Consider the following 16825-nt stretch of genomic DNA (forward strand, 5'->3'; position numbering starts at 1 on the left):
GCTATTTGAGACTTACTGCGCTATAATAAAAATCAAAAATCTAAAAGTGCACTAAGATACATTGTGACGTAGTTACTCGCGGAAGCTTACTCGAACTTTTTTAGTAGCGTTTTTCCACTTATCCCTTGTGGCTGTGGCGCGTCGGCTCCGGCGGTGGAAAGACACGCCTCGCACCAACGAACCGTTCAGCTTGCCTGCCTCTACACCGGTTAAGGCGCTCTTTTTTTTCGCCTAATTTTCCCAGCACGATAGCACAAGAGATATAATGTTTTTTCTAATAACTTATACACGATAAGCGATCGAAACTATTACCTTTTATTAGCAAAAACAAAAGTATTTGTAAGTAATCAGTTGCTAAAAAATATTTAAACAGTCAGTTTATTTAAGAAAATCGGTCATCAAGCACTTTTGTTTTTATTAACGTACGTCTTCTATTATATTTTTTCCTGTCTCAGTGAATAATTCTATTGGTATAATCAGTAAAGGGTGTAACTGCAGTAGCCTCAGATGCGTTCGCAGGCATGTCTCAGCTAATGCTGCATAACTAATTGAGTAGTAAGTTCCAAGTTAAAATGATCTAGGAAGCATACAGCTGGTATTATTGATATTGGTGTTAGTCAAGATAGAATAAGTATACCAGTAATCAAAATATAATGCAGGAGGAGTAGTACTGAATACACATACCTTAGGTTTGAATAATTCGCGAGTTTCAATAGCGAGTACGAGATAAGTGAAAAGTATGACTAAGGGACTCGCTAGTGTTGCCCACATGTGGTCATCCGTCACTTCATATGTAAAGCCTGATGGGTTTGTTTCGTTAATTACTACCAATTTTGTTAAACCGAAGTACCTGGAAATAAAATAAGATTGAATTTACATTCTTCAATTTCATATCTCGGAAGAATTTTATTGACCTGTGAAGCAGTGAGTAATCAGTGTATTTATAGTCCAGTTTCTACGATAAGAAGGCAGTAACAATAAGCTGCGCGAGCGCACATTACGTATGGTAATTAGTTATTTAGGTTTATGACGAATACTAAGTGTAGATAATGTGTATGCAAACATTGAATTTTATCTCGCTTATGAATCTTATACAATGTAAGGAAAGTAATAAAATGTGTCATAGTGGTAAGTTTTGTAAACCTGCCAACTAACTGATATTTAATTACCTAGCGAAGTTCCGATCAGGTGGGTAGAACTGAATCAACCAAGAGCATTGGTAGACGAGTAGTACAGTGACATGCACCGCCATGATGGCCATGAGGCAGCGACTGATGACTGCGAACCCTCGCTCGAGAGGTCGGCCCACCGCCCAGGCCGTCGCTGCTCCCATGAACACAAGGAAGTAGATGCCCGACGTCACACTTGGGCGCATTATGCCGGAGAACATTATTAGGAACAGGCAGACATATTTCCCTGAAAGAATCAAGAAGAAACCTAACGTATTTGCAATGAAATATTAACATGTTATGCATTTAAGAGTAGGTACTTTCTAAGCTATTGTCGAAAATAGATGTATTTTTAAACAGCTAAAGTTATGTAAGTGCTTTCTTCCAAATCTTTACTCAGAAACGATCGTCTAACCAGGTGACCTATTTGATTAGACTACTAAATGACTTTTCCCAGAGACGGATAACAGTGTACGTATTCTGAGCAAAAACAAATCTAGATTTATTGAATTGCCAGACTTCTTTTAAACCATTCTCAATGACGTTAAATACAGTGCACGACTATTTCAATTCGAGTGGATGAACATTTTTATTACACGTACCGGCTGAAGTGAGCGCTGGATACCGTTGATGTTTTGAATCTTTCTTCTGCGTCGGCGTTGTCGACAAGCATAAGCTCTTAACGACCGTAAACACCAACAATGACGTCGCACACATTACAAGCTGAAATATATTGGTCAGTTCAGTACACGGCCGCACGGAATGAAAAGTAAACTATAAAAATTGCCTAGCAATCGAAAAATATATTTTTGACTCATAAACTGACTTAATTTCTTTACTGAAATAAAGACACGTGTTGAAAATAATCTTCTTTCATTCTTAAACCATTTTAAACTGATAAGACACATTTCATATTACCTCAGGGGCCAAGTAATGCACGGCCATTAATGGTTCTATTCCCGCATAAGAAACCAGTCCAAGATTGTGTCCGATAAGTTGTATGATGGGGTAGTCGGTAAGTAGAGAGCCATACGGCACGAACGCGGCGAGCACGCTGTGCCATACCGCATGACATAGAAGTAACAGGAATGATATCACCGTGGTCAAACATAAGAATTTTCCCCGCCATCCTGAAATATAAAAGTAAGTATAAAAATCTTCATTGAAACATTTGGAATAATAACCTATTTTGAGTAAACCGACTTCAAAGGGTTTCGTCAGTTTCATAGAAATAAATACAGAACCAACACCACTCATGACAGCTGTTATACAAATAATAATACCAAGTTAATGATCAAGTAGCGTTGTGATAATTATAATTACCATTCGTATGTAAAAATCTGAGAGTGACTCAATATCGCTACTGAACAAGACCGTCCGGGTGACCTAATTCTTTAATACCAAGAAACTGAAAACGAGTCTTACCCAGCGAAATGTAATGGCAAATTATTTATGTTATTCTTTGAGTTCAGCAGAGATCTTATGTAAGTAATTGTGATTTGGTACTATCCATAAAACGTAGCTAAACAAAACTGTCTGAGAATAATATCTGTATGGAAGTCCGCGTTACGAACTATACCTAACTACTAGCATTATTACAAGTACATTGTATACTTACAATGTACATATTGTATTGACAATGTTTTCGCGGTCGACGAGAAATTCTAAGAGCATACATGTTATTATTTTGAGTCGAGCTCAGCCTCAATAATCCCTGGTTTATTACCTATTTACCATTCCATATATTTTCATTAGGTCAGCAAACACAAATTCTTAAGCAAGATTTATGAATTGTATGCTAATTTTCTGTTATATTTTTATACTAGGACACATTTTGTTATCCTTTGAGCTATACTTAGGTCTGATAAATTTACAGACATTTGTACATCATGTTTTTGTTACAATACTCCTACTAGACACGTTTGTTACATAAATTCTAGCTGATAATAAGGCTTACTCATATAAGCGCGAGATCATTATTCTGGAGATTTTTTCTTTATCAATAGGTGTAAATACGGTTGCTTTAAACATTTCATTGTTCTACAAATTTGAAAAAATACAATTGAGTGTTACCTTTAAATGTCTGTGCGTCTGGTACTTGTGCTGTCGGCGCTATGAGGAACAGCAGCAGATAGAAGAAAGACAGGCCAAAGGGTCGGAGTGCTATACCTGTAAAAATAGCACTGGCTATAGATATTGAAAGTAGGTCATACGAAATCATATATAAAAGTAGAATCTCTCAATTTTAATTAGCTATGTTTTAGCTACTTCAGATAGTGCGTATCAATGTAACCAATTAATCTTACACCGAAGAACATAAACATTAAACACTGTTCTCGTAAAGCTATAAAGTTGTTTATTTACCACCATTGTAGATAGATAAATTACTTTGAAGCTTCCTCTTTGTCGTTAATCATTCATAAGCACGAAACCGCGGACCCTCAAAATAATGAAATCAAAAGAAAGAAAAGTCAAAAAACCAAGCACGCAGGGAGAGCTTATAAAAGGAAAGTCGCAGACACTATAAATCACAGGCAGCCGGGCGCCGTGCCGCAAGCTGGTTCTACGATGTTACGATTGTTTTAGCCACTTTTACGTGATCTTATACCCTAGACAATACGTGGGCTAGATTCGGTTATAGTGTGATTTCCCTTTTCTTTAACAAATTCAATATTTTTAGCAAACATTTCTAACAAAACTAGCAATGTTATTCACTGGACGATTTTGAACTAACTTAGAGCATTGAAACTAATTGATGTTTACTCAGAAACTGTTTCACGACTTGCGCCGAAAGAAAATATTTAGAAATATCGGCACCTGCAGCCTATATTTCCAAATGTACTTACAACATTAAGAACTTTGGATCGTTATTTAACGTTTTATTGACCAAACGTGTCCCATAAAGTTTAACATCAAAGGTTTTTACAAGCAGCAATACAAAACGTCATATTAGTCTTCAGAGGAGACGAGGAAAACGTCGCTACGATACGGCAAATAAGGGATCTTATATCTACACCAAGTTCGTACGTCATTACATTAAAACACACGGTGTGATATAAAGGTAGAGGCAGGAGAGAACACAATTGTTTGGCGTCGTTATGGCCGCCCCAAATGCCACAGTAACATTTAGAATTTGTTCCACTTCGTTTTATACCTCGCCCTATTTCTTCTCGCATCCTAGCACCACCATAACAAACCCCTATAGGTGTCGTTTTTATTTTACATGTAGTCTGGAATTTTGTTTGTCCATGTAGAGACAAAATTACAACTACGTACTTACTAATTGGAGATATTCGTAATCGTAAGCTAATAATGAATACCGTATGCTGTATGCAAACAATACATTCTGGTGTTTGTTTTATTATTAAACAACAATTCATCCTTATTACAAAACTGCCAATATTACCAGTAGTACCTTAAAATGGTGGCATGTAATAGTAGCAACTACATGATAACGGATAGTGCAAACATAAAATAAACAGGTGTACGTACTATGACTTGATAATATGCGAAGAAATAGTAGATAGTAAGTTGGTAGGTGGATCCGTTAATACATGCGAATACCTTGACTGACCAACTGTTTATTTAAATAGTGCCCTGTCGTCTGTAAGCCTAATTAAGGAATGGGATGACTCACGAATTTACCGCGTGTGCTCTTTGCGAACTGCTTAGAATTTTCGTTTAGACCTAGAAGAATAATTTATGCAAGGAGGAAATATAAATTATCCGTTAATGTTACATCTATGAGATGCAAAATGCAAAGTGTACCTACTTAACTACCTATTATTTACTTCATGAATATGATACATGTTTATAACAAATTATGAAACCAATATTTATCTCCTACATCCCATTTTAAATCGACATAAAAATAATGACATTATTATCAGTCAACGTATATTAAAATACATGAATAATAAATAAGTATATGGTAAACATTACAATCTACCTGAGTTATTCACATTTTTTTTACTTAAGCATTTAATTGTACGGCATAGCAAAATAAATTAGAGAACTTTTTTATCCCACTTAACGTAAACTTAAGACACAGTTGGACCTTTACATCTGGATATCGTTTTACAAGTGGTTCCTCTATTAATCAGCTACATAAGTTGATTGTTTGACAGCTTTTAGATAGCAAAGTTGTCGAAATGAGTGTAAACTTAATAAATAACTTAGCAATATGGTAAAATAGGACAGTTGGGATTGAACCTTGACTGACACCAGAAGTCAGTAGTTAAAATTGTGTGTGACTCCAGACTACCCGGAACGTTTTTCCTTCGCTATATAGGTACTGGTAAGAACTTTAGAGTTTTATATGTTTTGATATAACCTATTAAGTACTACTGCTTAATAACAATAATGGCTGGTTTCGCCACTTTAAAATGAGCAGCACTTGCATAATAAGTGTATTTTTTCATACATTTGCTGTCACTTTATCTATTAGATAAGTGACCTATAAGTCGTGGATCTGGCCCTTTTACTTTAAAGTGGAGACGATAACATGATAATGCTAGTTTACAACACAAACAACACAACACAAACTTCCGTGTGTCCTAGTTAACAGTTTGTATTCTAATCTGAAAGTATTTTACTTGGTTTAACGATTATATTTAGACGTAACAAAACGTAAGTAGTAACTGAGCCTAAAATATCAAACATTTTATTAAAATAAGAAAGTTTACTTAACCTTATAGCTTTTTGGGTACGTGAGATGTATATGATACAGTCTAAGCAGCTATAAAATATAATAATAACGAATGGAATGACATACAACATGGGCACGCCTTAAAACTTTTATAATAACTAAGCACACTATATTATTCAAAATGTTCGTGAAAATCCCACTATAAAGTAATTAATGCAATTCTAATGCAAAACAACATGCAAATATGTCATGCATAGTTATTAATTTGTCACAAAATAAACAAACATTCAATTATATAAATGCATCATGCATTGATATTATCGTAAAACATTGCTTTTAAATGATTACATGGGTTTATCGAATGATAAAGTTATTATAAGCTTTATTTAAAAGGGACAGGACAAAATGTGCGGCATATGTGCAGTATGTGCATTGATTTTGTTATATATCAGACAGATATTATTCCACCTTTCAAATGGTAAAAGACTACAGTACAATTAAAACGACACCTACAGGGGAGGTGTCGTTTTAATTGTACTGTAGTCCAGAATTTTGTTCGTACATGTAGGTACAAAATAACAACGATCAACTTACTGATTGGAGATACTCGTAAGCTAATAAGTAATACCGTATACAACAATAAATTTCGGTGTTCGTTTTATTAATAAACATCAATTCATGCTTATAACAAAATGCAGACAATATTACCTGTTTCGAATGGTTAAGTATCTAATAACCGAGAATTTATATTTTAAGTGCCAACCCAAATATTAATTTACGATCGTAAACAGTGTAAACATAGGCACTTATCTTATCTAGTCATCGATACGGTATGCGAAAGATTACAGCGTCAAATGAACTCAAATGCACACTTGCAAAACGGTGACAATCAATGTATTTTCGTCACACATTATAACAGAATTATCCTCAAAACCAAGCTTATATCACGGTGTCATCGACACTTTATTAATAAATGCTATATCTATCCTCATAACTATGTATGATATTATTTTGAATAAATGATTCGTGATTCAGTTAACATAACCATTATTTATTCAAAATTCATTTTAGCAAAATACTTAGGTATAGATATTACTAATTCATTTTAAAACTAAGTATTTTTTTGCTAATGAGAAATGATAATTTTCATATGACTCATACAAGTATGTCTAAATTCATTTTTAAAACTCAAAGAATCTGTATCTGCATGCAACGCTACAAAACCGACTAAAATAACAACATTTCTAATTAAGGATCACCACGATTTGCCCCTTCGTATACGTATAACATAGAACTAATTTTGGAAACCTTAACTTGAAATGTTAAAGATAATATGTTAAAAATGATTGATCGTTAGGTTATTTCTGTTAATAAATTTATTTGCTAATACATTGCATTTTGGACAAATCATGGAACCGTTAATCAACGCGGATGATAACCTCTGATAAATATATAACATCACCCTGTTTAACACATTACAATACTTATAATAAAACATAGGGTTTGGATATTTTTGTCTTTATACAGCTATCAAAGTATCCGGTTGAACCAAATACTTTAAATCGTTGAACGACATGGAAGATACGATATAATAATATGCATGTTTAGTTTAATGAATAAACTTTTTTTTGGTGTCTTGATGGTATCCGGTTTTATTGTGATCTTGGAATGATTTATGTGTATTGACCGCCTAATGATCTAAATCTATCAATCATACTGATCTGATACGTTGTAATTATAAAAATAAACACAGCTTTCCTTTCCGCAATATTTGCAAGTTTAACGATAGTTTATATTATATGTTGGTATTTTCTTAGTGCAATGCGTCGACCGGTGCCAAATATAATAAACAGGACGTACTACGTACAGTGACCCACTGATAGTAAAACATTGTATATTTTAGCCGGTATGTAGTATGTAGTGCAGTCAGTATTTTGGCAATGGTTGTTTTCTTTTCAGTGAAACGTACCTACACCTTTTCATACAAAAGCGTGTTATTAACCTTAAACTCAAAGTACGACCAAGTTACACACTTACGTCTTTTATAACCCAGGTACACAGCCTACAATAATAATTTTATGCAAGTAATAAAACTTTAAACTAACATCCACTTGTCATTGTCTCTTATAGTCATTGCTTCTGCGTGTCTCGTGTACTTAATTTGTTGACAATAGTAGCCTGTGTCCTTCCTCAGACTATCATCTATTGCCCTGCCAACTATTATTTTAGTTAGTCTAGCCTTTTTGACGACAAAGAGGTCAAACAAACTTTCACATCTTTAATACTAGCATGTCATCCCAAATACATAATACATACAACACATAATATGCAATGATTAACTACAATTAATGAAAATTGGATAATAACGGTTTTAACATTCAGTAAATCGCTCGACGAGAATCAAAATAATGTTTATAATAATTATACATACGCGATAAACAGTTATTTTTTACGCCTCAAACAAACTAAAATCAAACAAATGTTGAATGTTGTAATTGATAATAATAAACAAATACAAAAGACGTAACATTTTACGAGTCGAAACATAGAACAATAGATAGTTAATAGTCTCTTGTCTAAAGACGCCGTGGGAGGAAAATGTGTTTCTTAATATAACCCAAACATTAACACGTCGTGGGTACATGCACTCGTAAGTTAATATTTACGTACAAAATAACATATCACTTGCCACACCTGTAACTTAATACATAGTTACAATAGATACCTTAGTGAGGTGACTGTTCTATTGACAAGAGAGACCTCGGTAAGCCGGTATCAAATAATGTCATGGAACGTTTATAAACTGAAAAACAACTTCGGTATGCCAGACATTACGTCTACAAGCTGAACTCTAATAAATGAGTCATACAAATCTTAGTAGCACACAGTTTCATAAAATCGTCGAAATCTTTCAAAACGCGTGCCTGTGTATATTGTAGCCTACTCTGTTGAATCATCAAACGTGATACAAAAAGCGTTTCTACAACAGTACATTCAGTTTTGCTGACACAAATACGAGCCAAGTTAAAAATAAGACTGGAAATTTAAACACGAACGCCATTCAGATGTGAACACAATTATTATGCATACCTTAACTAACTTACAAATTATACTAACTAAGTTATAACTATCATAAATATACATAAAGATATATTAATTATGCATATTTACTGTCATTTTAAGAAACTCAAATTATCGACAATATTTTCTGTGTTATCATCAAAATAATTTTGGTTTATTTTTTCCATATAAAGTTTAATAACCCCGAATTTCTAGTAAATGTGTCAAGATTCTAACAACTAAGTAGCAATTTAGGAACATGCAGTTTAGTTAATATACTCTGGTATGTTTTGACTCTAACTCCATGATAGAAATATTGGAGCATTGGTAGAGTTAAATAGAGTCTGGAGTCTACCTCTAGATACAGATCAGAAGATATAGATAGACAGACTGCGGCGGCTTCTCAAAATAAATTTCTTATCTTACTTTAATTTGTAAAATGTTTACAAAACTGATTCGTGACATAAATAGCTAAAAATAGTCAAGTGCGACTCGCACACTGCAACCAGCATCGCACATCGTTAAACATTGAACGAATTTTTTTGATAGTATGTTTACGACCGAATTCATTAAGTAGGTGGTACTACCCGTTATTTTATGTTTTATCAGCTACACCACATCACACCATATAAATTCTCATTAAAAAAATTCAAGGTCTCTATTACAGATCAAAATGTAAAACGCTGTTACATACGGGCAGGCAGAAATGACTGCACACCATGACCACGGACCCCTAATATCTAAAATTTCTAAGATTTGTATAAAATTAATCAATCAAATAGATTTGAGTGCTTTTAAACGATTTGTTGACGTGTGTATTCGAATGATCGATAGGAATATTTAAAGCCGTCTTTTTTTATACTGGCACCTAGTCGACAGAGTCACAGTTTCTTCTGATGGCAAGATTTTGGTAATAATCTACTAGTATGCAAGTTTTTAATAAGTATATTTTATATATCCATTGTATTCGTAAGTTCGTCGATACTACACAATCAATATGGCATTAAAGTTAAACAAGTTGCAAAACCTTATTAGTGTTGCAATGTTGAAATAATATGCGTGTACTGTAATTACCGAAAATGTGTTAAAATTCGATTGTGTAGATGAGATCACGGTTTTAATGTAGGTTGCCAGTTAACCAGTTGAACTGTGGCGTGACCTTGTGAATCAGACGTTCCGATATGGCCATGTTCTACGCCGGCCCGCGCCGCCGAATATGTTACCCAACTTCGTGCCTACTAACTAACACCGTATTTTAATACACATAGGTTTTACCTTTAGCTAAACTTGGGAGCGCGGTATACAATAATAGAACTAGGCCTTTAAAAACAGGCTGAGCGTAAAGTATTATCGCCCAATTAATGTTTCGTGCCATTTCCATATTATTATGGTAGAAATTGAAATAATCTAGGATACAATTTGCTTTACTTATAACCGTTCAAACTTTTGTAAAATGCGTAGATTTGTTGTGATTGTAGGAGCTAAAAATAACGGTACAAAAAAGGCTCAGAATGTTTCGGTTTTTTATGTCCAAATTAATTCATAAACTTCAAGCTATTAAAGCCTTCTTGTCATGATTACGTTTTTTTTTAAGATTTTTTATATAACTTCTGGAATAAGCAGCTTGCGTAATTTTTTGGTACGTAGCTATGCAACTATATAGTGAAATTTCGTTTAATAAAAGCCTTTTAAAAACATTATAAGTCCACGATTTATTATTGGTTTTGGTGTACCTATACATAGACCTATTATTACACAGATTCATATACCAGGAAACAATAACTAAAAATGACGTCAGGCACAAAATGAAATCCTTGTACACTGTACTATAAGCAGTGCATGCCTTCCTAATAGTTGCTTAACAATCGGTGCGTAAGTTACAAAGGTATTATATACCTCGCTCAAATAATGAAAGTGTTTATGAAAACGATGAAAAATATTTTGCTGTGATTTGTAAATAAATTTTGATATTTTCGATATGCGAAAGTTTGTCTGGATAGATGAATCTTTCTGTTCACAACTGATTCGTCCTATGTTTAGGAATCCTACTAATACCTATCATAAATGCCAGAGTTTGTGAGTACGAAGTAGGTAGGTAGGTACCTACGTTTATGCTTGTTACTCCTTTACGAAAACGTACTTAATGAAACTTTTATCTCAAGATTCTTAAGTGTTTTCCACGCGGTCGAAGTCACGCGCAGGAGCTAGTTATTCATACAAACTCGAATATATATTTTAAGCTGGCTAATATCAGACAACTTGCAACACCCATAAGAAGTTTGTGAAAGATTTTCGAAGCTCTATGCCACTTATTAATAGAAGGTAATTCACACTAAAAGCGAAATGATTTTGTTTATTTACACGTCCGTTGCGTAAGTTCACTTTTGATGAGGACTTCCCGTCTGATCTTACAGTATTTGATTACAACTTGAGTTCGTTGATTTGATCAAATGAAAAGTCACTGGTGAATCGATTGTTTTTATAAACAGTGCTAAAAGACGACAAACAATGGTTTGTACTCTAATACCTGCTAGATCGTCAAACCAGATTTATGGCAAGTTGTTAATTAGCGTTTTTAATTAAAAGAAGCCGCCGCCCAACATTATAATATGCTGTGAATAGGTTCTGTTGTTTCATGGAATTAGATTTAGTTTTAATATGCTTAAGTGGTACGTGTGTGGTAGTAAATATTACGTGTAATTAAAAGACCTCGGCACTGTAACGCGGTTGTGTGTTGTAGGGCGTGTACAAGCAAATTATTCGACATTACTTCAGTACTTTTATAAACATCCCGTGTTTGTTTCTACTTACAGAAAAAAGTAAAACAGTAGGACTAGTATTCGCTAATACGTGACTAATTTGTACTTTGGTTCGAACATCCATTCAACTTTTCGATTATTGTACATAAATAATTTTAGAAACATATTTTAAGTACATATTAGTATTTAAAAGTACCTAATGTACTGAGCGTCGGGTGGATTTTAATCAAGGAGAAGAAAGACCTTATAATCATACTGTTTATCGCGACTTTATTCTTATTATTGGATCAATCGATTGGTTTAAGTTTGTTATTTATTTTAATTCATTGGCTTTAATTCTCAGTCCAGTTATTTAGCATCTTTAAGAAATAATAATAATATGGAGACTATGTAGATAACTTTTAAATGTCGATATTTATACATTTTACGTCTTACATCTTCAATATGTTAAGTGACTTCCATTCATAGCCCAAAGCTTTTCTCCTGCTTGTGTATCAACCGCAAACTTGCGGCTACACACAGGCGACGAATTTGTCCAGCCACTAGTACAGTATATTCAAACACTCATGCATCGCTTCTTTTAGAACAAAAACTATTTAACCAAAATGGTATAATATTTACATTAACATTCCTTCGAATGTGAGAGCACGGCACGCTGTTATGTTATTATTTATCAATATTGTTACTTCAAATACAAAACTTCTATGAATACCGCAAATGTATATTAACAACAAAACTTATCGCGGATACACGGCAACATCCGACCACCGACGACTACCGTGGAGCAAGATTGTATGTTATACAATAACACGCACGAAAGTGATTCATTGATTAACAAAGGTCAATGATAAGCAGTCTGGCGTTCAACTTGTTACCTAGCTACATCTTCCATCGCTTGTCGTTTATAGCGCCCACACAATTTAGAGGTGGGAAATTAAGTAAACGACCATAAACTTATAGTTAGCCCCGCATTTAGCACGCTAACGGCAGGTTATCACGCCTCATCTTCCTTTGTAAAGCTATCGACTCACGGCGGGAAAAGAGGTTTAATTAATGGCATTTTGTGAAGGCGGGTGTGGCCCATTAGCTGTGCAAACATTACGGACTCACGACATTCTCTAATACGTACAAAGAACGAGTACATTACCCGCTTGATATGTTTTAGGAAGATTACTTTTACTACAAATGTATCCATGCACAATGCATTGTGAGTCTAACTTGAATTATGATATAACAAACAATATATTATTTATATCTATCCTGTTGTTGGTCAACCTAGTGCCAAAGTCGATAGAGCCGCCTCCTAATTTTCATTTTTTTTACGCAGTACTCTATAAAAAATGGTATTATTCAACACAAAGTGATAAAATTTTTAAATAACAGCCAGGTTTTTATATTTCACAGGTTTATTTCCTGTTAAAGATGCCAATATTAGTTTCATGAATACTGAACTTCTAAGTACACAAGGATAAATCTTTATTGTTTCAATTGTTTGATACGTTGGCAACTTATTATCTGACATGCTTCCTGTATCACAATATTCTAGCCGTGATCAGTTTAAATAAAACCAGCTAACGTTGCAGTGTTTTGTTTATTGTTTTCATTTGTGTGCACAATACACAGGTTCACCCTTTATTCCCATAATCTGATAGCACTGTGGGACTGATAAATGAACACGACCAGTTAAGAGGTCAGGTACAGGACCGACGTGCTCTCTAAGACAACGGAGCTATACAACGCCAACATCCTAAATCATAATAGAAAACTTACTAGATACATTTTTGAACCAACCCAGCATTCCAACCCGAGACCTATGCGCGGCAGTAGTCGCATACACTACCGACGGCGCCTATGTACTGTGTGGTCATAGCATGTCTGGATGCTACATCATCCGCTCTTCATGTATTTATAGTGCATTATCAGATAAGAGCTAGTATACAATAATGACATGCTTTTAATATAACAAAAATATTATAACAATATCAGCCTTGGCAAATTAATGTTAATCGGTAAGCGTTTAACAGACCACTTCGAAAATTAATATAGAAAGTAAACCAATAATATTTATTTAACAGGTTTGAGCATAATAATAATGAGCACAAAATATTGTCCTTTCTCAATACCAGTCAAACTATGACCTTTTACTACTTTACATCAACCACGACCTTTAGATACACTTACGAATTGACCCCACCTTATTTAACAATATGTTGTAATGACAAAATCACTGTATTTCAGGGGAAAGTGCGTGTTTGGTGCGTGCAAATATGATATAATAGTCAAAGGTGCAAACAGAGGGTCGGGCAGGTAATGATCCACATTGGCGGATTTATAGGCCGTGGGGGAATTAGGGTCAGGACGCGTGTCCTTTGCAACTACGACACGCATTTGCTTTTTACACATATTCATGGACACGACACTTTTCCTTGCGTGCAGGTGGATGGCGTTTGGAGCCGGAAACGTGTTTAATTAAATATAGAAAGAGATTTCACAAAGATAAGGTCCCTTTTAGTAAATAATTGTCTGAGTATAACATGTTTTTGTTGAATATAGGACCTGTAGTCCATCTACATGTCCTATATTCTTTTACAACAGCCCTATAGACGAAATCATGAAGTTCAATTTTAATTTCATTTTGTATTATTGAATAACCCGATTTTTTGCAAATACCAACATAAATATTGCATAGTATATAGCTACTATTATAAGAAAAATAAACGACTCGGGAGGACATAGTCCCATAAAGAAACAAGTTTTTTAAAGCTAACTGGTTTAATTATCAAGTTTCGCATTAAATTGGGTATAAGCTTAGCTAGCTAAGTTTTCGTATGCTGGCTGAACCGGCTGTGATTGTCAATCATTTTTGTGAAGAGTAGTACATAGTTACAAGTGTTACATACTTTTATAAACGTCCCCGTCCTCCGCCCGTAAATACTTATACACTTTCAGATTCCAAACCATACTAGTTTAGAAGCTTATGCTTAGCGCGCCTGATTTTTACTGAAAAAGCTATGTATTTTCTTGGCCATCATCTATAACCCTGCCTATAACTAAGTTTAATCACTATATTGTGGTTTTCGTAGCACATTTAGGAATTCTGGAACCTTGAGATAAAAGATTCGCTGACGAACGTTTTGTTTGAAGGTTCATTTAGGCTGTTTAGAAATCAGTCAGTATGGTAAGAATTAATAGGACACCTGCCGCAAATCTGATGTGCAATTTTAAATTTACCGATTAAAATGAAAGGGCTCATGGACAAGGCCACGGCAAGTCGGTCAACAGGTCAGAATACGAATCGTGAGGACGCACCCAGAACGAGCTGGCGCGCCCAGCGGGAGGGAGGATATGAGTACGTTACTCCTTCCCGCAATGCGACGATGCGTGCTTCAATAAGTATAAAACACAGGAAATTTCAAAATATACAATGAATTTTACGTTAAATATGCGTCTATCATTAACGCGCAACGTAGCGTTATTATACGAGCTGGCGGCATATTTGCGGCCGTTATAAAAGTTTCTAACAACATCGGGCGCAGCGGTGACGTAAGATTTATTTTGGCAGTGTTAATGCAGAACTGATGAGAATAAAATACATAATATTATAATGGCGTTGCGATACACACACAGCTTGTCTCTACACCGCGCCGCGCCGGCCGGTTCCGGCGGATTACGTCACTTATGTTATCACAAGAATGTTTTTTTTTCTATTACCTAGCAGATCCTTTTATTATAAATTTTCGATCAACCAATTTGGTATATTTTGTTTTTTAATTAGTTTTAGCCTACATGTCAATAAGTTACCCTTTTTCTTCAAAAACTGCTGAATGGGTTTGGACGAAATTTTGGCACACATCATTTATAATCTGGATTTCGACATGCCGACGATGACGCGCGGGAAAAAGATATCACAAAATTTACATTTAATTTAAAAAAATATCATGGGTCTCTGCTACACTAAAAAGTGAATAAAATGGTGAATTAAATTTAAAAACTGTTGTGGTTAAGGGAATACTAATGCTGTTTATATATAATAATGGGACTATCAGCATGTATTTGTCACTAAACCTTATTTTCACATAACAAGGTAGTTAAATATAATTATGTGTTAGTCAAAAGACTACCAAAGCTATATCACTCTATACTTACTCAGTAAAAAGCCAGCTGGCAGCACCAGCCGCACAAGTATTAGTGAAATGTAGTACTTGGCCATGTTTTAAACTGAAAAAAAATACATTTTTTTAATCAACCATTAACCTAGAGCCTTGATTACAAGCTATTAATGAATAAATTGTTGTTATTTATTGGTACTGTCAATAAAAAATAGCTTTTTGCGTTTATAATGAGAGAAACATACATAATATTTTACAGTGTATGAAAAGTATAAAAAAGCCCTGTGTGCTTTAAAAAGAATTATAACTCACCAACAAGGTAACTTAACTTCTATGACAAATAAATTAATAGCCTTTGAGATTATAATAATATTTGCTGGACCTCCTTATTTAAACATAAAACCTAACTAACATAGTAAACATATAACATAACAGGACTTCTGAAATCAGAGCAAATTGAAGTTTTAAAAAGTTGACTTATTTCTCTAATAAATATTAAAATCAGTCACTTATTTTCTAAAGTAAATCTTATAAACTACCCACACATGGCTTTATAATATAAACAAAGTATAAACAATGCCTTTACTATTTTGTCTCTATACTAAATCTGAAGATAAAATAAACAACTGTACAAAATATTTAAAATTAAGGCAACTTTAGCCGACAGAAAAGAAAACTGGTTAAACTTGGGAGTAATTTGCCTACCTGATTTATATAAAGGTGTGATCATGACATTTCAATTATACACTATCACTTCATACATAAGTCTAAATCCGATATATTCTTAGGATATAAATTCCTACATTCGAACATTTTACGACTTCGGTTTCATAAAACAAAAACACGACCACACACTCCGCACTCCAATTGACACTTCTGTTTTCGTGTTGCCAACTTGCCACGCTACTTTGAGTTAATTATTCGATTCGAATTCATAATCCAAACAAGAAGCTATAATTTCTTATGTATATTACTTGGTATGGAAAATTCGGCTTTAGATAAAATAATTTTAGAAAAATACCCATTCAACGAAAGGGTGACTAGATGATTCATTTTAGAAATTTAGTAACAGAATCGTTA

General features: G+C 34.2%; 1 protein-coding gene across 3 annotated transcripts in view; it reads right to left on the reverse strand.

Moving 5' to 3' along the window:
• The window catches only part of Piezo (piezo type mechanosensitive ion channel component), a 43829-nt gene extending 27222 nt beyond the window's left edge, over window positions 1–16607 (reverse strand). For 2 of the 3 annotated variants that reach the window (XM_076136451.1, XM_076136449.1), the window contains exons 1-8: window positions 16451–16607; window positions 15783–15854; window positions 3243–3338; window positions 2088–2299; window positions 1772–1892; window positions 1170–1416; window positions 685–850; window positions 91–231 (exon numbers count right to left, since the gene is read on the reverse strand). In XM_076136451.1, coding sequence (XP_075992566.1) covers window positions 91–231; window positions 685–850; window positions 1170–1416; window positions 1772–1892; window positions 2088–2299; window positions 3243–3338; window positions 15783–15846 — 1047 coding nt within the window. In that variant the 5' untranslated portion in view covers window positions 15847–15854; window positions 16451–16607. The remainder of the gene's footprint in view (window positions 1–90; window positions 232–684; window positions 851–1169; window positions 1417–1771; window positions 1893–2087; window positions 2300–3242; window positions 3339–15782; window positions 15855–16450) is intronic. The other variant, XM_076136450.1, reaches the window with a different exon arrangement.
• Window positions 16608–16825: the final 218 nt, after the last annotated feature.

The sequence above is a fragment of the Anticarsia gemmatalis genome, chromosome 3 (genome assembly GCF_050436995.1).
Source record: "Anticarsia gemmatalis isolate Benzon Research Colony breed Stoneville strain chromosome 3, ilAntGemm2 primary, whole genome shotgun sequence".
NCBI classification, from domain to species: domain Eukaryota; kingdom Metazoa; phylum Arthropoda; class Insecta; order Lepidoptera; family Erebidae; genus Anticarsia; species Anticarsia gemmatalis.